General features: G+C 62.5%; 1 protein-coding gene across 4 annotated transcripts; it reads right to left on the minus strand.

Moving 5' to 3' along the window:
• Positions 1 to 3,867: 3,867 nt before the first annotated feature.
• CSF1 (colony stimulating factor 1) lies at positions 3,868 to 18,954 on the minus strand. 4 transcript variants are annotated; one of them, XM_030001031.2, is made up of 9 exons: positions 18,866 to 18,954; positions 10,871 to 11,002; positions 8,954 to 9,016; positions 8,461 to 8,640; positions 8,025 to 8,202; positions 6,191 to 7,029; positions 5,857 to 5,912; positions 5,713 to 5,765; positions 3,868 to 5,380 (listed from the first exon to the last, which is right to left on the minus strand). In XM_030001031.2, exons 3-8 carry the CDS (start codon positions 9,002 to 9,004, stop codon positions 5,714 to 5,716), a joined length of 1,356 nt encoding a protein of 451 aa, XP_029856891.1. In that variant the 5' UTR covers positions 9,005 to 9,016; positions 10,871 to 11,002; positions 18,866 to 18,954; the 3' UTR covers positions 3,868 to 5,380; position 5,713. The 4 variants fall into 4 exon arrangements, with proteins under 4 accessions (XP_029856891.1, XP_029856892.1, XP_029856889.1 ...); XM_030001032.2 differs by lacking the exon at positions 18,866 to 18,954 and adding an exon at positions 12,264 to 12,374 and having other exon boundaries at positions 6,191 to 6,318; XM_030001029.2 differs by lacking the exon at positions 18,866 to 18,954 and adding an exon at positions 12,264 to 12,374.
• Between the last annotated feature and the right edge of the window lie 2,727 nt (positions 18,955 to 21,681).

Consider the following 21,681-nt stretch of genomic DNA (forward strand, 5'->3'; position numbering starts at 1 on the left):
GTCGGGGCGGGGGCGGAGCCTGGGGCGGGGGAAACTAATCGCGGAACAAATCCAAATTAAATCACAAAGATAAAACAAAAGGACAAGGTTTCTCAGGAGAAAATATTTCTATTTATTCAGGGGAAAAAATTAAATCGGGGAAAAAAATAAAAATAAATCAGGGTAAAAAGATTAAAGTAAATCACGGGGAAAAAAAAATAAACCGGGGGAAAAAAAATAAATCGGGGAAAATAATTCAAGAAAATGGAGCAATCACAGGGAAAAATCAGATGACGCGGGATGGCGGCAGGAGCAGGATGCGGCCAGGCAGCCCCGCGGGGGTCGGCGGCCCGTGGGAGGGGGGCACGGGGGGAGCGGCCAGGGGGGAATGGGACACGCCGGGCCCGATCCTGCCCCTCTCTCACCTCTGGGCCCAGGAAGGCAGAGGGAGAGGGGGCCCCAGGGGACATCGGGGTGTGGGGGTGGGTGTCCTGCCCCGAGTGGGTGCTGAGCCCTGGGTGGGTGCACGACCTGGGTGGGTGCCCGGCCCCGAATGGGTGCCAGCACCTGCCAGTGCGGCAGCCCCCGGCTCAGCGCCAGCGTAGGGTCCGGTCCATGACCTCCCCGGCCCTCGTTATCCATTAACGAGCTCAGTGGAGCCCTGAGGTCCCTGGGAATCACCTGCCTGCATCTCCAGGGCTGGGGGTGCTGAGCCCTGTTTGGGGGTGCTGGGCCTGGGCAGGGCTGCCTTCCTCCCCTCCTCCTCCTCCTCCTCACTGTGGGGTCCCCCAGCGTGGGGTTCACGTTGGCCCCTTCATTTCAGGCAGGGACACCCGCGCCCTGCCCATGGGGCCCAGGGATGCTGAGGGGCCGCATTCTGCACCATGGCAGGGATCAGGGCTGAGCACCCACCCGGGACCCTCGAGAGCACCCACACCCCTCTGGCAGCGAGCAAGGTTTGGGGTCTGAGGGTGCAGGTGCGGGCAGGGTACAGGCATGGGTCCTGACCCTGCTGATGGGTGTCCGTCTGTCCTGCCGGGCATCACCCCACTTCCACCCCCACCGATGGGTGCTCACCCACCCTGCCCGGACATCACCCCCACCCAGGTCCGTAGGGTCCTCAAAAGGACCGTGGGGACAGGCTTGCGCCTCTGTCCCAGGACAGGCAGGAAGGCAGCAGCCCTGCCCGTGGGGCACCCTGACCCCATCCCCATCCCCAAACCCCCCCCAGGCAACCAGGGGGGTGTCTGAGCCCCACTCGGGCTTTGCTTTCCCAGGGGCATTCCCTTAAAATACAAGCTGGGAAAACATCAGCATTTGGGTTAAAACACCAGGGAGGGGGGGTGCAGATAACATTTTTTAACCAAAATCGCTGCGTCTGGCCACAAAATGGCCTCTGGCCACCAAAATCCTCCAGCAGCTCCTTGGCCAAAACCCTGTCCTAGACCCGCTGTGCCCCAGGAACCGCGGCCCCGGGGCCCTTTCCGGGCGCTTCTGCCCCGTCAGCAGCTCTGCGGTGCCCTCGGCAGCGCTGGGCGAGGTTTCCCAGGGTGGGCAGAGCCCTCTCGGGGCACTTGGGGGGGTCTCGGGGCACTTGGGGGGGTCTCAGGGTGCTTGGGGGGGGGTCTCAGGTCAGTGGGATGAGCCTGGGAGGTCCCAGCCCCCCGGTGCTGCAAGGACTGGGGATGTGGGGCACCCCCCTGGGTTCGGCGCTGGGGTGCCCAAGGAGGGTGCTGGGGCAGGGTGGCCCCACTCTGTGCCACCCAGTGCCACGCCATGCCCGTGCGGTGCTGGTACCCAGCAGGTCCCAGGAGATGCTTACTGATGCCTTTCCCTCCCACCAGCCACCTTTTCCCCAAACTCACCCTTTTTCACCCCATCGAGGCAGCTTTTTAAGGCACAAACACCCATTTTGCACCCCAGGAGGGACCCCAGGGTGCCACCACCCTCCGTGCCCCACTCAACCCCCTGGGGGGGGGGGCATTTCTTTTCTACCCTCCCCTACAAGCATGAAGGGATGGGGATACGGCTCCATGTCCCCCCGCCCGCTATGGGATCCCTGATGGGGGAGGCTGAGACCCGATTTTGCCCCCCAAATTGTGGGGGGCTGGTGGGGGGTGCTGCTCCGAGCAGGGAATCACCTCTCCACTCCCAGCCAGGTTAGTAATAAGATGGGGAAGAGGCCACCAGTTGGGGACATTGTAAACAGAGGGACCCTCCTGGCCTGAACGCTGGGGCAGGGAGACGGGTTTTCTCTTTTTACCTGCATTTTCCATGTGCCTTTACAGGTTTGGACTGCTCAAAGCAGCTTGGGGGATCAGGGATGAGGGTTTGTGCGGTGTAAATCTGGAAGGGGCAGGTATTGGTGCTCCTCACATCCCCCCTAGCAGCCAGGGATGCTCCCAACTCTGCTCCTCTGAGCTCTACCAAAGCATTAAGCTGCCATCACAGCCCTGCCATCATTCAGCTCCAGAGTTAACACCCTCTCCCATGCAGCCGGCTTCCACCTGGAGCTGCCTGCAGGGCAGGGACTCGCTGCCTCCAGTACCCCCAAGCCTGGGCACCCTGCCCACCCCTAAGAGCAGCCTCTGACCTTAAATACCCCGCCAAATCCGACCATAATGATTGTGGCCTGAATCTGGCGGGATATTTATAGGTCCCACTTCCCTGGGAAGGGGATGTGGACCTGGGAAACCCCCGGCTGCTGCTGGGGAGAGGAAGGGCTGGGCTGAGTCAGCTCTCCTCGAGGAATCCTGTTTGTCAGCAAACGCGGCAGCAGGCTCAGCCCCGACACCCACAAAGGGCCCCCGGGTCCCATCCTGCCCTTCCCGTCCCCCCTGGGCGAGCGATGGGGGAGGCTTAACCCTGCACCCCCCCCAACACCAACCCCCCCATGAGCATGCTGGTAGGGGCTCAGGATGGCGTTGAAGCCCCCTCGTCCCCAGGGTATCCCCCCCCCCGGAGATGCTGGATCCGTGCAAGGGGAGTGGGATGCTGGGCTCCCTCATTCCTGGACTGCAAGGGGAGCTGGGGGGGGGGGGGGGGGGGAAGGAAATGCCTCTTCCAGCGCTGCCTCTCCAAGTGAAGTGCTTGCAGGAAGCTTTGCTGAGAGCAACCTCAAGTGTGTTTGCTTTAAACAGCTGCTTCCCAACCCACCGCACAGATTTTGGGGGGCCCCGCTGCCGGGAAAAGGTTCCTGTGCCCGGAGGCCCTGGTCCCGGCGATGCCGGAGGGATGCGGGTGGGCTGGGGGCAGGAAGGCTGGATCCGTCCCTCTGCCCTGGTGCTGGTGGCCGTGAACTCCCGAGTGCATCAACAGGAAAGCAGGTCAGGGCGATATGGCCGGCCAGCAGCCTGACCCCCCCGAAGCCCTCGCCCCGCCACGGGCCGCATCCAGACCTCCGCCCCACGGTCCCCGAGCAGGGGCTCCGGCGGCTTTCCCTGGGTGTCCCCCGCTCCAGGCAGAGCCCAGAGCTGCCCCCATCAGCTCCCGGGGAGCCCCCCCATTGCGGGACACCAAAGCAGCCCCGGTGCGGGTGCAAGCAGGAGGGGACCCAGCCCTGGGTCCTGGATCTGGCCCAGGAGCGTCCTGGAGCCGGGATGGGGGGGGGGACTCCACCCCCCCCCTTCAATCCGAGGGCATGGGGGCAGCTCCAGCAGGACCCCCGTGTCTCCCCCCAGTACTCAGTCCAATGCAGCCACACCGGAGACGGATCCCCTCTCTGTCCCCTCACCCCCCCTCTGCCACCCCCCATCGGGGACCCCAGGGCTGGGACGGGGTGGTCACAGGCTGCATCCCCCCATCAGCCCTGTCCTCCCCCACCAGCTCCCAGGCTTACACAGTGCTACACATCTCTGTTTATTAATAATATTAAATATACAAGATGTTTTCTATTATTTTCTTTAAATAGACTTCTTTAAATGACTTTGTATAAAATATTTCAACGTTTCACTGTATCAAAAAAAAATAAACCAGAGGCAAAATAAATCCGACACAGCTTAAAGGCAAGTTTTCCCCCGCAGGAGCGGGGCCGGCACGGTGTCGGTGTCTCCTCCATGGTGCAAATCAGTGCTGAGCTGGTGGCTTACACCAGCAACGAGTTTGGCCTCAGCCTCCCTGCTGTGGTCAGGGCTTTCCTCCTGATTTACACCAGTCCCTTGCACTGGAAACCCCTGCTTCTGGCAGTCATAAATACATATTAAAAAAAAATTAATAGTAATGCTTTCTTTAAAAACAGTTTGGTTTGTCCACATTTTGTTCCACCGTATAAAAATAATACTTCAAAACCCAAGAGCAGCGTGGGCCACGCTTCACATTCGGGGCCGGAGGGATGCTGCGGCGGGGCAGGATGCAGCCCGAGCCCAAGGTTTGGGGTATCTCTGGGGCTGGTGCATCCCAAACCAGGCTCTTCCCAAAGCCAGGGAAGGGGGGCTGAGCTGAAAAGTCCCCAGGTACCCGGCTGGGGCATCTCCATCTCTTACACCCACGTTGATCCAGTCCTTCCCCGGCCCCATTTCCCTTCTCTAAAGCGCAGTCACAAAAGAAATCCAGTTGCAGGCGAGGCCAGCTCGCAGCAATAACCCTGTGGGGGGGGGCAGGACAGGCCCCCTGTAAAATACTCCTGTGGGATAAAGACTTTCATCCGCTATATTAAAAATAAAACCCTAACGGCACGACGGCGAGCCGAGGCCAGCTCGGGCACAGGACCAGAGCCAGATCTCCGCTGGCAGAAGGATGGGGACCGGGACGGTGCCAAGCGTCACCCCCAAGCCTGGCCCTGCACGGGGACGCGGGCACCGGTGGGCTTTAAATATTCACAGTGTGAGGGTTTAAGTTGCAAGTCGGGGCTGGGGTTGTGCAGCCTGGGGGAGTCCCAGTGACTGACCCCCCCCGGCATCCAGGATGCTCCAGCTGAAGCTTCGGGAAAGGCAGGGTGAACAGGGGGGTGATGGGTGCTGCTCCAAACCCCGCCGTGGTGGGGTGGGAGAAGAGCCGGTGGATCCGGGGAGCTGGTCCCCTCCATCTTCAGCCAGCGCAGGCCATGTCCGAGCGGGATCCATCATCCCAAATCCAGCGCCAGCGTCTCCATCGTCCTGCTCAGCACCACGGTGTCACGTCAGCCACCGCCACCGTCCCAGCAAAGTCCTTCAGTGATGGCCCGACACCTTCCAGCCCTTAGCCTTCCTGGTGCCCGGGGGTCCCACTCAGGGCGCATCCCCCCATCCTTTCATCCCTGCCAGGGAGTTTTTTGCAGTCTCTGGCCACCAGAGTGGGGCGAGAGAAGAGGGAGCATCAGCATCATGGTGGGACCGTGGAGGGGCCGGCGCGCGCCGACCCTCCTTCACATGGCGAGGAGCATCCGGATCTGTCCCCCAAGCAGCTTCACATCCCGCCTCGGGCCCTGAGGAAAAGAGGAGAAAGATGACTGGGAGCCGAGGCTTTGCCAGGGAGGGTGGGGCGGGTGGGGAAACACATAAAAACCGCAGGAAAAAATACTATATATATTAAGAAAGTGCTGGTAATGGATTAATAGGCTGCAAAACCGCATGCTGGCAGCGCTGGGGCACAGACATGCTCCTCTCCGTGTCTTCCCACCCCATACACCCCCTGCCAGCAGCCGAATTTCCCCGCCCGTGGCTGAGGTCAAGGCAGGTGGGGACAGTCCAGGGACTCAACATTGTCCCCACAGGCTTGGGCCAGAGCCCTGCGAGGTCCCATCCAGACCCTGCTCACCTTAGAGCTCCTGAGTCTCCAGCTCTGGACGTCCCCTCGCTCCTTGCAGCGCCCTGCGAGGGAAAGCCAGGGAGTTTAGGGCAGGGTGGCCCAGGGTGGGGGTCCCCAAAGCCCCCCCCCCAAGCAGGGTGATATTGCACCCACCTCCTCTCTGGCTCCTCGGGGTCGCAGCCTCCATCTTCCAGCGGCCGCTCCAGGACCTGTGCGGAGGGAGGGGGAACCGGGAGATGAGCCCTGGGGAAGGGGAGGGGGCTGCGGCGGGGGGGGGGTCTCACCCCCAGCGCAGTGACGGGGGGAATCTCCCAAATAACATCCTCTCACCTGCTCAGCGCCACCACTTGTCCCCCCCACATCTCAAAATGATGGGGAAAGTGGGGGTCAACCCACACGGACCAAGAGGCAAGTGGGGAAACTGAGGCAGGAGAAGATGTTTGTGCCCAGGGAGGAGGCAGAGGGGCTGGGGGGGGGGGGGCCTTACCCTGGGTTTATACTTGTAGAAGAGCAGCCCTCCCATGGCCAGCAAGACGGCCACCACGCTGGCCACCGTGATGTATATCAGGGGCTCCTGGCGGCCCTCCCTGACGGCCGGCTCCTTCCTGCGCTGCTCTGCGCTCAGAACAAAGCCAGAGTCAAAGCTGGGGCCAGCCCCGCCGTCCTCGGGCTCCCGCAGCCGGCTCAGCCCCCAGCCTCGCACCCTCGCCCCGTCCCCGGGGCCGCCCGGCACTCGGCCCCGCATCTCTGGGGCCATCCTGGAGAAACGGAGCTGCGTGACGGGCTCGGATGTCTCGGTGAGACGGATCCTGGCTCTGCCGCCCGCCAAGCCAGTGCTGGGGGATGCTGCCGGCGTGGTGGTCCTGAGCCCGCTGGGATGGTCCAGGAGGATGGAGGCTCCCTGCTGCTGGGCCAGATCCTGCGGCGGGTGGCCGGCCACCATTTCAGTGCCCCCTTCCACCAGCTCTCCGTCCCCACGCAGGATGGAGACGTCCACCGCCACCACGCCAAGGGTCCCGGCCGGATCCAGGAGGGCTTCGGCGCTGTCAGCTGGAGCCGTCCGCTGCATCGTGGGGGACGGCACCGACGCCGTGTCACCTACCCCGGCACCCAGGACCTCCTCGGTCCCCGAGCCACCGTCTGTGCTACTGGGGGGCTGAGATGGGGCATCTAAGTCAGTGAGGGTGGCATGGGAGAGGCTGTAAGGGACCTGGGTGCTAGCGGGTGCCACCTCCCTGCTAGCATGGGTGGCAGCGGAGAGGGAGGGCTGGGTGGCAGAAGGGAGGGCAGGGGACAGGCAATTGCAGTCAGGATCTGTCCCCACACCTGAAAGAAGCAGAGAGAAGAGACGGCCGTGGGGTCACCAGCCTCCAAGAGTGGCACAGTCAGCAGATCTGAGGTCAGGGGCAGCATCCCCATCCCTCCCCGCGGCCCCGGCCAAGTGGGTCAAACTTGCCCCGGGGCAAGCCCCCCCCAAAAAAAGGGAGAGCAAAGGTGAGGCAGGAAACAGGCAGGGAGCAGGCAGGGACAGACGTGGCAGCACAAAGATGACAAGCAGCAGGCAGGATGAAGCAAACCCGAATCACCGGGTCCCCTGAGCTGATGACAGCAGTTTATCCACGACTTGCAGGAGGTGGACAGCTACGTTTAACATCCCCCATGGCGCAGGGACAGGGCACAGCTCCGACACACGGACGACAGCGAGACATCTCCTCTGCAGGCATGCAAACATACAGCACGGGTGCTTGCGAAAGCACGGACGGCAACACAGGGCTCTTCCACCCCGGTGGGCAATGCTCTCCCCAAAGGCTTGGTCGGGGGAAACTGAGGCACGGGGCAGTTGAAGTGATGCAGCCGAGGTCATGCAGCACGTTGGTGGCAGAGGGATCCCGACGCCTCAATTTCTCCGTGTTACGCTCAACCCGGGCCCTGGGCCTTTGAGACGGAGCCGAGCCTGATGCCTTCAGCCGGGCCGAGGGAGATGCCTCCTTATTCCCCCTCAGCATCTCTCTCTGGCCTTGTTTCCAGCGGGATTCAGCCCAAATCCCACCTCCAAGGGGTGGCCAGCCCCTTCTCCCAAGCCCGGCTCTCCCCAGACACAGACGCAGAGCTCGCCAACACACCGCCAAGGCCACCCCGCAGGGATGGCCACCAGCCGAGCGACAGAGACGGGGATCAACGCAGACACGTGCCGTGCCCACGGCGCCCGCGTGTGCCCACGGAGAGGGACACGCGGCTGTCAAGCTGCTCCATGCAGGCGAGCCCAGGCCCCCCGGCCCAGCACGGGTTTGCCGGGCAGAGGCAAAGCCTCGGCATCTCACCTGGTGAGGATTCGGCCTTCCTGGGTCCCAAGCAGGTCCTGCGGTAGACATGGCTGCAATCCTTCTCGAAGGTCTCCTGGTTCTGCAGCAGCTGGTTGATGTCCTGGAAGAATTGCTTCACCAGCACCAGCATCTCATAGGGGGAGGTGGTGAACTCCTCAAAGCACATCTGCGAGAGCTAGAGGAAAAGCCGGGCTCAGCATCAGCTCCACGACCATGCAGGGCACCCAGTGTCACCGCCACGGGGTACCACGCTGCACCCCGTGAATTCCCCCATGGTTCCCTGTGTCCACGCACACCCCATCTCTGCTCCACTTCAAGGTCCTGCCCACGCACCCACCCCAGGATGCTCTGGACACTCTATTTCACCCCAGGATGAGGATTCAGATCCACACCCCTGCAGATCTGGCACCCCACAAGGCAGGGGACACTGTACCTTTCTCTCCTCATCATCCTCCTCCCTGATGCAGGGGTCAACATTCTCATCGATGCGGCTGTACATCCTGCGCACCATCTGCATCTTCTTGGCATTGGACGAGTTCTCCTTGAACTCCGTTCGCTCCAGGATCTTGCCCAGCAGAGGAAAGGCGGCTTTCACGTAGCAGACGGAGTCGTTCTGAGAGGACAGACCCCCCCAAAAAAGTGAGACTGGTTACTGGATGGGCAGAGGCAGCAGCACCCCACCCACTCTGCCTGGGGGAAACTGAGGCACAAAGCCACAAAATACCTTTGTATGGTCCCACAGGCTGCCCAAGCTGGGGCTCGACAGCCGCCTGGCCAAGCAGGATGGGTCCCTCCTGGGAAGCCTCCCACAAAGGGGGACGGGAGAGGGGAGACTGCGGACCTGCAGACCCCCCCTGCCCCGTGCACCAGCCAGCCCTGGTCCCTGTCCCCTTCTGTTCCCCGGTACCCAGCAAGGAGCCACTTACCAACTGCATCTTATTGATGAACTTGAAGGAGACCCTGCCTGGGTGCTGCATCTGGGTGTCAGCCTGGAAGGAGAGAGCAGGATGTCACCCCATGGCCCTGGGGGGATAACACAGCAGCAAGGGGCAGTGGAACCAACACGGGCACCCCAAGGGCATGAAGGGGTGCCTGAGCCCCCCAGATCCACAGGGCTGGGAAGGATTCTGCTCCCACTCCTGCTTCATCCCAGACCGTCCTCTTCCTTGCACAGACACTTCCCTAAGGTCGAACCTCTGGCAGGGGCGAGCCCAGGATCCCCGCTCCCATCGGACGGCATGCTCCCCGTACCAGGGATGCCTGCCTCCCCCTGCCTGTTCCCACCCCACTTCTCTTCCTCTTCCTCCTCCTCCTCTTCCTCCCAGCATCACGGCAGAGCCCAGCCCTGCTTGATTCTCCCAGGGTCTCCCCCGCAGCGCCTCGCTCTGCTAAAGCCAGGCTGCAAAAGAGCATCCTGCCATGCAGGAGGTGGCCATGACACCGAGGTCACGTATCCCCCGCCATCACACAACACCGGGGTCCCGCACACAGCGCTGCTGGCCCCCTACACAGCAACCCTTTCCGATGGGGGTGAAAACCCACCCCAAACAAGCCCCCCTGCCTCCGGGCCGGCATCCCAGGCTGGGAGGGCGAGGGCTGCCAGAATTGCCGGCCGGCCGGCAATTCTGGCAGCCCTCGCCCTCCCAGCCTGGGATGCCGGCCCGGAAACAATTGCTCCATTATCCCACAGGGGCTGGAGTGAGGGCTGGCTCCTCTGTCAGTGGGAAGAGGAGAGGGCTGCATTCCCCAGCAGGGAAACCACGACTTCCATTCAAACCTGCTCCATCCCCTTTCTCCCCTCAACCACGCACCCACTTTTAATCCCTGGGGGTTGCAAAGCAAAGGCTCCCCGAGGATGCGGGGTGCTGAGGCTGCAGGGACAGCTCAAGCAGAGGAAGCTGAGCTTGCACACACGACATCTGTCAGCTCCTGGCACTGCACCTCGGTGCTTAAAGAGGAAGAGGTAAAGCGAGCCCGGACACAGCGGTTACACGCTGCGAGCCAGAGAGCTCGGTGCAAAGCAAGCAGGCGGCGAGGATTCAGAGGCGCCGCTATCGCCTCTCGCCCGCGCACCCCGTTCGCTGCAACGGCGGAATTTAATCTGCGACAACCGTGCAAATCCCTGCGTGCCCCCGATTCCCGATTCTCCCCTGAACATCCGCGTGATTCCCCGCTCGGAGGTGAGCCAAGGGCCAGTGTGAGATACGGCCCCAGCAGCAAGGATGGGGCCAGGAGTTGCCTCCCTGTGAGGTGGGTGTGAGCACCCAGAGCTGCCTATGGGCCACGTGGGCTGAAGGCACCCATTGCTCCAGTCCGGCTGGCTCCAGCACCCAGCTAGCCTGGCCAACGGCCCCCCTCGCTGCCTGCCACCCACCCACAGCCCCATTGCCAGCCCAGCTTCCAGGCAAGCAGCTGGACTCAGGAATGCAGCCGGATTCCTCGACTTTAACCCCTGCGCAGCCGCCCGGAAAACGCCACGGCCCCACAGCACCAGTTCCCTCCACCGCTTCCCCATCGCCCCTGCACCCATCCAGCCCCATTCATGCCCCCTTCCCAGCCACACTCTTGCCAGCTCCTGCTTCCCCTCTCCTTCCATTTTTCCCACTGACAGTTTTCCACAGCCACCCTTGCTAAAGGCACGACAGCATGTCACACACACCCCCCCCCCGTGCCTGCTTGTCCCTCGTGCCCACAGATGCTCAGCTGCTGGGTACCATCACTTTCCTGGTGGAGCTGAAAATAAGCTGATTTGCTTATTTTCAGCCCTAAATAAGGGCTGATTTGTGCCTGCCCGGCCCTGAAAGAGCCCCCGTCCCATGGCAGAGCCTGGGGAGGGCACTCACCAGCTCCTCCAGCTCGGCCAGGTGCTTCTCCGTGATTATCTGTTGGCAGTAGCTGTTCTGCTCCGTCTCATGGATGCTGCAGACCAGGAGGAGGAGGAGGGATGACAGCAGGGTGCAGCGGAGCAGGCACACCTGAGCATGGCAGAGCAAAGGCTTGGAGCAGGGCTAATCCCCCCACCCTGAGCCCCCTGCCCTTCCCCACCACCCTCCAGAGCAGCCACCTTCGTGGTGGACAGGGCTTGACCACAGTCCAGCAAGATAACTCCACCATGGTCCTCCAACCCCCGCGCCCATCCCCATCCTGCTATTTTTAGGAGCGCCAGGTCAGTGGGGAATTTCCCAGTGCCCACTGCAGGGGCTGCATGGCCAGGGCCTGGCTGGCAAAAGCCTGGACGTGGCTCTCGGCCACTTCCACATTCCCCATACAGCCCTTGTTCCCTCTCCCGCACCATTTCTCCGTCTCTCCTGCAAATCTTCTCCTCCACCCCGGCTCCGGGGAGCTGTCTGACGCATTGACCCACCCATCCCCAAAAATCCTCCTCCCACCCTCCGGACGCCCCCCAGCCTCCAGTGCCTGCACCCGCCGGGCTCTTTCCATGCAGCGGCTCTGGCGTCGCCCCAAATTCCCCTCCCAATCCCCCTGCAAAGAAGCGGGGAGGCCCCGAACCATTGCAGGACCCCAGTGGGTATCGGGGCTTGTCCCAGGGCCAAGACCCCCGAGGTGGGGATGGAGCAGACCCCCGGGGTGGGTTCGCATGCCCCCCCTCCACTGTGTACCGGCACCGAGAGGGTGCCTGGGTGATGGCAGGAGGAGGGGGGGGGGAATTTCCCTTGGAGGTTGTCCAGAAATCCTCCCCTCTTGTGAAACTGCAAGATGCCGCCCGGGCCACCGCCGAGACACGGCCACGGCTGGCCGGAGCCTCACCCCGCCGGGGACGGGCCGGAGCCGGCGAACGGGACGGGGCTGGAGCCGGGGCCTTTCGCCGCCGGGGCTGGGAACCGGGGACAGGGCTGGAGCCGAGAACCGGGGCGGGGACGGGGCTTCACCCCGCGGGTCCGGGAACCGGGGAGGGGGCTGGAACCGAGAACCGGGACGGGGCTGGAACCTCATCCCGCGGGTCCGGGAACCGAACCGGGGCTGGAGCATCACCCCGCCGGGAGCCGGGCCCCCCCGTGGACCCCCGAAGAGGGGGATTGCCACGTCCCCCTGCGTGACCGGGGATCGGGGCGGGGGGGGGGGACGACGACGAGGAGAACCGGGGCTGAAGGAGTGGTGGGAGCTGCTCCCCCCGGGGACCCCGCACAGGTGACAGCGGGCGCCGTGCCGGGGCTGGGGGGGGTGGAGGGGGGTGAAGGTTTTTTGGGGGCTGGATAGCGGGAGGGGCCGCCGTACCTTGGCTCCGAGGCGGGGCATGGGGGCTGCCGTGGGGCCGGGGCTGCGGCGGGACCGGGAGGTGCGGGCGAAACGGCGGCGGGGCCGAGCGGGGCCGGGCTGAGCCGCCGCCGCCGCCGCGCTGCCCTTTATAGCGGCGCGGCAGCATGTGGTTTATGAGAAAGGGCTGGCGGCCGGCCAGCGTCCGCCGCTCCGGTCGGCCCCCTCGGATCGCCTCGGATCGGATCGGGACCCTCGGATCGGATTGGATCGGGCCCCTCGGGTCGGATCGGATCGGATCGGGACCCTCGGATCGGATCGGGACCCTCGGATCGGATTGGATCGGGCCCCTCGGGTCGGATCGGATCGGGCCCCTCGGATGGGATCGGGACCCTCGGATCGGATTGGATCGGGCCCCTCGGGTCGGATCGGATCGGATCGGGACCCTCGGGTCGGCTCGGATCGGGCCCCTCGGATGGGATCGGGACCCTCGGATCGGATTGGATCGGGCTCCTCGGGTCGGATCGGATCGGATCGGGACCCTCGGATCGGACAGGATCGGGCCCCTTGGCTCGGCTCGGGACCCTCGGCTCGGATGGGACACTCGCAGCACCAGGCACTGTGTGCGTGACACCCCCCCCCCCCAGCACCATGGCATGCACACACACATGTATGTGCACCCCTGGGCACACACACTTGCATGTCCATGCATGCCCCTGGGCACGTGCACACATATACGCACATATGTGCACACACCAGGAACAGACACCCCCCTCGTATGTGCACACACACCCCTTGGAACACATACATGTGTACATACGCATGCACAGCACTGGGGCATGCACACACACTACCATATGCACAGCACTGGGCCTTGCACATGTGTGTATGTGTATGGTCACCCTGGAAACTTGTACACACATGCACGCACAGTGCACACACACACACACACACACATACACACCCTGGGGCTTGCACACACGTGTACATACGTGCTTACGTCTGGGCGCGGGTACCCATGCACACCCACAGCCCAGAGGCCTGCACACATGCATATGTGCATGCTTACCCCTGGGCACACGCACACACACGTGACACCACATGTGCATGCACAAACATGCAGGCACACCCATGCACATGTGCACACACACACCACCCACATACACACTGCATGTGTGCACACAAACACACACCCAACATGCACACATGCATAGACTCCTACATGCAAACACATTTGCATGCACACTTGTGTAACCACGCAGCCATGCATGCACACACCCACATTCCACACACACAGGGTTACATGTTTATATTTGCGGACAAACCACCAATTCACACATGCACCCCTCACATGTGCAGCTGTGCACCCACAGCCCCATACGCAGCATGCACAAACCCGCTCACATGCATGCCAACACACACCCCAGTGCATCAGCGATGCCGACGCACAGCCCCGCTGCAAATCTGTGCCTTGCTCCTGGTCCATGCCATAAGTTTTCCTGCAGAAAATCCTGCGTGGGTTTGACAACCTTCCCCTCGCAGCACGTGTCCAGTTCCTCCCCAAAACCCGGCCGTCTGCAGCCCACCACAGCCGAGATGTGTTTGCCATGCACAGGGTTGCAGACGATTCAGGACCGGGGTGCCCTCACTGTGCCAGGCTGCAGGGCTCATGGGTGCTGGGAGCAGCAGCATGGGGGGAATTTGGGGTGTCAGCGTGTGTAAGCAGGGCAGGAATGGAGGTGTCAGGGACAAGAGGATGGTGAGAGGCTCCAGAGTGTTCCTGCAGCAGCTGATTCTGGCTCCCGTGGCTGCTTTTTCTGTTGCTGGTGCCAGGCAGGCAGCAGGCACAGAGGTGTGTGAATGGATCTGTGCGCGTGGGCATGCGTGGACGGATCCCTGCATGCAGGGATGGATCCATTTGCATGGGTGTGCATGGACAGATCTGTGTGCATGGATGGATCCACGTATGCATGGATGGATCCACATGTGCACAAGCAGATCCATTTGCATGGGTGTGCATGAAGGGATCTGTGAGTGCACAGATGGATCCATGTGCAAGGGAGTGCACAAACAGATCCACCTGGGGGTGGATACCAGGATGGAAAAATCACTAGCGTTGAGGCGCTGGGCTTGCAAAAAGCCCCATCCTCTGCTTTGGGGATTTTCCTGTTTGCTGCCTGTTTGTTTGCAAGCAAATGGAAACAATTAGTTGCCATGAGGTGAACTGTTGCCTTGCAAAGTGTTCTTCACCCCAACAGGGAAGCAGAAAGCACAATATTTCCCAAACACAACTGGATGCAAGCGGCAGCCCGGACTGCGGCTGTGACAGGGGTACAGTGACAACGGGGCCACGTGTCGGTGACAGTCACCACATCCGAGCTTCGAGGAAGCAGCGGTATCTGCTCTCTGGGGCCGGAAACACTGACGGGGTTTCAGAAGCTGCTGAGGGTTTTTCTTGGAGCTGAGATAACCCCAAGGAAGCGGAGGGCTGGGATCAGGGACCTGGCAGAGGAACGATGGGGATTTGGGGTTGGGGAAGAGCTGGAGCCATCCGGAGATGGGGATAGCAGCGACAGCCCCAAAACAGCATCAAATCTCCACCGGCGCGTGGGTGCCACGTGTGTCCTTGTCACCCACGGGTGGCCTTAGCAACTGCACACAGATAAACATCAATGCTGAGGATGATGGGGACGGGGGAGGGAGGAAGGATGCTGGGCTTAAAAATGAGCCGTGCTTACAAAATAACCCCCTTTCTCCCCCCAAATGATGAGAGATTATCTTCGTTTTCCGCGATGAGCTGTCCTGGGAGCCTCAGCAGTACCCAGCAGCGGGAGGACACTGGGGTGGGCACCCAAGGGACACAGCTGGGTGACACCAGCCCCGGGGCGTGACTCACAGGGACCCCGTGCCAGCGCGTGAGGCCCTTTTACACCAGCTGAGGACCACGCTCCTTCTTATCTCCCACAAACTCACCCCCTTCTCCTCCTTTTAAGTGACCGGAAAAGTGTCACATCCCTGAGTCATGGGGTAAGCGAGCACGGGCAGGGGGACAGCAGGACAGAGGGATGGCATTGTGCTCGGGTTAATAATCCACCCCTGCTTGACAGAGGCCGAGAGAGCAGCAGCTGCCTCTTTTTTGGCAGGGAAGTGGCTTTTGCCCTTCCCCCCGCCCCAAACCTGCTGAAATCCCTGAGTCACGGGGCAGAAATAGAGACGACATCAAGAGCGGTGGCGGGTAACAGCGGTGGCAGCGGTCTCCGTGCCTGCACCACAGCCGGCAAAATTTGGGGAGGCAAAATTTGGGAGTGGGGCACACCTGGCTGTCCCTCTCCCAGTTGCAAACTGGGCCCAGTGACACTGTCACTGCTCTGGTACTGCCTGGGGGCTGCCGACCCCATCTCCCCCGCAGCCATTTCCAAGCCCTGAGGGTGTCACCCCGGGGGAGAAAGGCAGGATGAGGCTGTGGGGGCTTCCAGGCATGCTGGGGGGCTCCCCATGTCTGCTGGCCCCCAGCACAGGGGGATGCAGGGATGCAGACAGGGTGGATGCAGGATGCTCCTGGCTCCGAAGGGCCTGGACCAGGCACCAGTACCATCCCACTTGCAGCCACATCTCCTCTGTGTCTGAGGTCAGAGAATCCCTGGACCTTGACTCTGCCACTTGGGGAGCTGGAGGTGATGCTGGTCGGGTAACTTCAGCTTCAGCAATTCTCCCTCTTCCCATCCCCGATGGGAGCAGAAGTACATCCCAACCCAATACCTCATTTTGGGAGGCTTTTCCAGGCCAGTGAGCAGCAAAGAGGGGGTAAAACCTGCAGCACATCCAACCCCCTCCCCACCCCGGGCTGCATCAGGGGAGCAGCCTTGGGCTGCAAACGGCCTCTGCGGAGAAAGTTATTTCCAGCAAGAAAGTGCTGCGAACTCTTAATCAGTTCCTTCCCTGGTGATTCACCGTGGAGTCGGGACGCTCTCTCCGCAGCCGGTGGACGAGTCTCCCCAGGCACTGCAACAGAGCCAGGATCCCGGTACGATCCGGGCTGGAGCGGTGTGTGCCCAGGCTGGAAATCCCCGTGGGAAGGTCCCGAGCTGGTTCCTTGAGGAGCGCAGGAATGCGGTGGCGGGCACTCCCCCCAGCCCGCTGCCAGCGGTGGGGACTCGGGATGTCACGAGCAGGAGGCAGGACAAGGCTGGAGCCTTCAGCCCACAGCGAGCCCCCTGCTTCCTCCTCTCCATTCCTCCCATGCTGCCTGCTCCAGACTGGGACTCTCTGTCCTGCTCTGGGCCCCCCCCCTCCCCGTCCAGCCCCGATGACCCCCCCATGCTCAGCATACCCCGGCAGCAGCCCCCTCCCCGTGGGGTGGGCACCCATGGGAGGCGCGCGCTGGCCGGATCTGGGCACAGGGGAATTGGTGGCTGTCGACCGGCCAGGCTGGGAGCAAGGGAACCGCAGGGTCAGGCTGTGTCCGGCTCCCGCAGAGAAAGTCCCTTTTTAGAGTTATCATAACCCGGGGTCCAGCCATCCTCGACCGCAGAGGCTCTCGGGGACCTGCCACCCCCCCCCCACCGCTGCGTGCTGGGGGGTCCCTGGGCAGGGATAAAGCTCAGCCCCTTGGCTCAGAGAGGGGTTGCCCGTGCCAGGGGTGCATGTCAGGCAGTGAGGGGGGACAGAGGACGGGTTATGGCTCCACATGGGTCACCGGCCTGTCCCCAGCCCTCGTGGCCGGGGCTGAGTCACGCCAGGCTCCGGCTCCACTCCTCCCTCCACCGAGGAATGCAGCCGGAGCCGAAGCCAAAAACCTTCCCGGGCGGCTGCCCACCGGCACCCACCGAGGGTGGGGGGACAAGGGGGGGTGCAGGGGGTGCCACCGGCAGCCCCTCAGCTGCAGCCGTTTCGGGGTGGCGGCAGGAGGCTGCCCACCCCACAGCATCTCCATGTGCCCGTGCTCTAGGGGGGGCTGCACCCATGGGTGCCTAGGGCTCCCCAGCACCCCCAGTATACCCTGGCCCAGGATGCTGGGGGGGGGTCACAGTCCCCGGTGTGCCCCATCCCCTGCTCAGCCCCACACAGGGAGCACCCACCAGCTTGGCATCACCCGGCCCTCGTGGCACGGTGCCGTGCGGGTGCAGCCGTGGCACCCTCCAGCCCAGCCGGAGCCAAGCGGGTGCTGACCCACAGGGGGGTCTGGGGGCTGCGCCGGGAGCAGCTGGGCACAGGTGGGGGCAGGCGGCCGAGCGGCGGCAGGGGGGGAGCGCGGCTCTGCGCCAGGACCGGGGGCAGGATGGGCAAAGGGCTTGGGAGCACTCCAGGGAAGCCTGGCCTCGGCGCCACGACGCGGGGGGACCGGCGGCACCCGCCCGGGGAGGAATGGAGGGGGGGGTCCCTGGCTGTCACCAGGGTCGGGCACGAGCTTCTGCCAAACCCTCTCCAGGATGCCACGGCCCTCAGGGTGCCGTGATGGATGGAGCCGGCATCATCCCTGACCTCGGCACGTGTCCAGGTGGCTAAATCCCCCCCTTTGCCCCCCAGATTGGGCACCTGCACCCCACACGGGTCTGGCCCCAGGCTGATGGGGTGGCACAGGGGGTGCCACCCACAAATCGGGCTGGAGGGGGTGTTTCGAGCCACCGACCCCGAACGATAGAGATGCTGCTGGGGTGTTGCGGGGAGGGTCTGGAGCCGTCCCGCATGGGAACAGAGGAGCTGTTTGTCCTCCCTGCCGGGGCTGGTTGTTTATCTGCAGCCAGAGCTGTTTACATCAGCGACTGGCCCTGATCTCCACCACGGACACACACACACACACACACGCCGGGCCCCGTCCCCGGCTGCAACCCCGGGTCCCCAGGTGCCGCCAGGGCTTTGCCGGGGAAGGAGGAGGAGAGGGGAACGGGTCAGGGTGTGCGAGAGCCCTGGTGAGGGCTGAGTCATGGCCTCATCCTGCTCCACACCCAGCAGCCATCCTGCCCCGCCACCAGCAGCAGCTCTCTCCCATGCAGGATCCGTCCCCGGGAGCTGCTGAGCTCCTTTCCCTGCTTGCATCCATCCTTGAAATCGGGGGGAACCCCCAGCCCCAAGAGACATCCCTGCCAGCCAAAGTGACACCCTGGGGGACGTGGACCAGTCCCCAGGCGCTGCAGGACGCAGCAGGGCTCAACCCCCATCATCTTCCTCGCTGCGGTTGGAGGGATGGACAGAGACCAAGACAAATGCCTGTGGGGCGAGCTGGATGGATGGATGGGCAGAGGGCTGAACAGACAGACGGACCATCACCCACCAGACCCCCTGCAGCATGCAAAACCCCATAATCTTATTGCCTGATGCCAGCCCCAATCCCCGAGGGGTGGCTGGGGGCTAACCGGTCCCCGAGCAGGGCTTAGCCCCCGGGAGAGCCCTGCACCCAGTGAGGGACACGAAGGGCCTCGCTCACTGGGGAAGGAGCTCTCGCCTCCCAAAAGGAAGCAGCTCCTGCCAGGAATTCGAGGCATTACTCAGCTCGGTGGCCGCAGATCAGCTGTTTGGCTATGCAGAACCTGTTTTTCATTAGCAGCAGAGGTTTTAGCTATGTAAAGCTGCCTCCTCCCTCCTGCCTGCGGCTCCGGGATGGCCTCCGAGAGCCTGAGCCCTACCTGGGGGGACGAGATGCCGACGGCAGGTCAAGGGAAGCCGGCGGCGGTTTAGCCCTAATGAGCCTTGGCTGTGAGAGCTCCCCGTGGCTCCAAGCCTGGATCTGGCCCTTTTCCATCACAGGAATGTATTTCAGGAGGCTGTTCGGAGGGATCGCGGTGCTGGGGGAGCTGCCGGTACCAGGTATGCCGATGCCACGGCACACACATGCTGCAAGCCCAGCTGCACTGGCAGCCCGGTGCCCTGGCGGGGGGCCAAGTGGTTCATTTTGGGCTGAAAACAGGAGACTTGGAGGGGCTGCAATGGCTGGTGGGGGTGAAGGTGGTGATAAGGGGGTGAAGAGGAGTTTGGGGGTGTTGCAAAAAGCTCTCCAGCCTCGCACTTCTCCAGCCAAACTCTGCACTTGGGAAGAGTCTGGAATCCACTTGCGTTTATTAAAAGCATCCTTTGGGCTCTGGGAAGCCAAATAAATGCATTACAAACACCAACTCCAACCACCCGCTTCCAGGCAGCCCGGGTCCAGCATCATGAGAGGGGACATGGCAGGACTGAGTGCTACCGGCATCGTGCTGGCATCTCTCAGTGAAAAGCCACCATCAGTGAGCACAGCCTGCTTCCACCGCTCCCACGCTCCCCGACGGACGCCGATGCTAAACTCGGCCTTTCCCATCTCCCTCACAGCTGGACAAGGTGCTCCTGCCTGGCTTTCCTCCCAGCGGACATTTCCCATCCTGACACCTTCGCCCTTTTCCCCATCCTCTTTCCCCCACCCCTTGCAACCTCCATCTCCATCCAAGAGCAGAGCCAAGCAGACCCCAGCAATGGGGTGAACTGGCTCCAGCTGTTGCATGTGGTTGGAGACTCCAATTTTGATGCATTTCCTGCTTTTTCCAAGAAAACTAATGGTCATTCCAGCAGGTGAACTCTTTCCCTGCTCAGACAGGGAGCAAACGCCCCGACCTGCTCCAGGGAGCATCGGCCATGCTGCGGCTGCAAGGGTGAGGGGTTTAAGAAGAGCTGGAAAGTGGGGTGCTCATGCAGGCATGCAGCAAAGCAGGTCAAAAATAGGGTCCCACAGCAGTTTTGGGGGGGACTATGGCTCATGCTTAGAGGAGGAAATGCTTTGGGGTAGCCTGGATCGCCCTCCTCCTGGCCGATAGCACCACGTGTGCCCAGCCACCGGGTCGTGCACCTACGCCAAGAGCATTGTATCATTCCCGGGACAGCACAAACAACCTTCAGCCGCCACCAGAAAAACACAGGCTGATGCATCTTGGCATGTGCTGCTGCGCCTCCGCCCATCCTCCCACCCGGCAGCCCTCCGCCTCGTGGGACCGCCGGCAAAAACGGCCCCACGGCCCCTTTGAAACCCCATGGAGCAACACACTGTCGCAACAGGGTGGGCAGAAACGGTACCCAGCGAGGCTGAAGAGCACAAAACCGCGATAGGGAACCTGCAAGGGCGCTTGTGGCTCTGAGAGCGGGCGACGCTCGGGGGGGGTCCTTGCCTGGACGCCGAGTTTGGGTCATCTTCCATGTCCTTGCATGGGGAGGATGCAGGACAGGGGCCAGGGTGCCGAGTGCCTCCAAGTCATGGAGAGAGTCCGCAGCCCCCAGTAGGATTCCTCCCACCCCAGGCAACAGGATGGACCAAGGATCCCCAAAGATCTTGGAAAGGCTTAAATTTAGGGGCTGAGATGAACCGGGCAAGTCCCAGCTCAACAAGGAGACCCGGGCATCAGCCGGGGCCCATCCATCCCCCAAACCTGCTCCCAGGCATGGGGAAGGGGCTGCACGCCGCTCCCCCTGCCCAGCGATGCCATGGGGCCAGTCTGCTACTGCTGCCCCCCCTCAGCTCTCGTAATTAAGTATAATCCAGCAGAATTTCATCCTGTGGCCACTGCTGTCACATCTGGAGGCTGGTGCAGTCTGCTTGTAGCTGTGCTTCATTTCCAAGGAACCACAAGAGTTTTCCATCCTCTTTTGATTAGTGTTGCGGTTCCCGCCTCAGAGCCCTCTGCCAGTTTGCCCCAAGCGGGGCCGGCAGCACCATGCTTAGCCAAGGACCTTGGCCACAATATCTCCAGGGGTCCCCAAGCATTCCTGATCTGTTAAATTCACGATGACCCCCTGGTATGGCTGTGCCATTGGCTGGGGACAGAGCCCAGCTCCTGGTGGCTCTGCCGGGGAGGGTGGTGGCACGGCGATGGGGATCTGCCTTCTGCCAGCAAGCGATCCTGCTTCCCAGAAAACAACCCCAGGATGGGAATCGGCAGCTGATCAAAGGGGAGCTGCCCCATGTCCTCCCAAGCCAAGGGCTGCACGGCCAAGCTGGAGGCTGCACCAGGCTCTTACGCACAGCCAGAATACCAGGGCTTTGCTCAGCCCGATGCTGGTGGCACTGCTCCATAGCCCAGTGACTGTCCCCAAGGGTGGGGGAGCCCCTGGGTGCCCCCATCAGCCCTCCCTGGGGAGCACCCAGCTGCAGAAGACACTGTCCCCCTGCCCATGCTCCCCAATGGGTGGGATAAACCCCTCCAGGAGGTACTGGCTCTCAGGTCCTGGCCACCCAGCAGGTCCCTCCTGCTGTCCCCATGTCCCCAAGCCCTCCCTGTGCCCCATCCCCAATCATGGCACTGCAGCAGCAGCAACTTAGCCACATCTGGGGTTGATTTTCCATGCAAAGCCACATTCACCTCTGGGACGCAGAAGCTGCTTTGGGAAAGCCGGCGGGAGCGAAGGAAACAGCCCGAGGGCTGGCTCAGGATGTGGTCGCTTGACCAGGAAGAAAGTGGAGATGGAGGGGCAGTGGGGAAGC

This window comes from Aquila chrysaetos, chromosome 24 (genome assembly GCF_900496995.4).
Source record: "Aquila chrysaetos chrysaetos chromosome 24, bAquChr1.4, whole genome shotgun sequence".
Classification (NCBI taxonomy): domain Eukaryota; kingdom Metazoa; phylum Chordata; class Aves; order Accipitriformes; family Accipitridae; genus Aquila; species Aquila chrysaetos.

Bases quoted from the DNA above. Each gene is read 5' to 3' on its own strand.
- CSF1 (XM_030001029.2), bottom strand. From the start codon at position 12,284: ATGCCCCGCCTCGGAGCCAAG. The intron at 7,030-8,024 runs GTGAGATGCCGA...TGCTTCTTTCAG, and splicing joins GAAGGCCGAATCCTCACCAG to GTGTGGGGACAGATCCTGAC. The intron at 5,766-5,856 runs GTGGGTGCAATA...TTTCCCTCGCAG, and splicing joins CCCGAGGAGCCAGAGAGGAG to GGCGCTGCAAGGAGCGAGGG.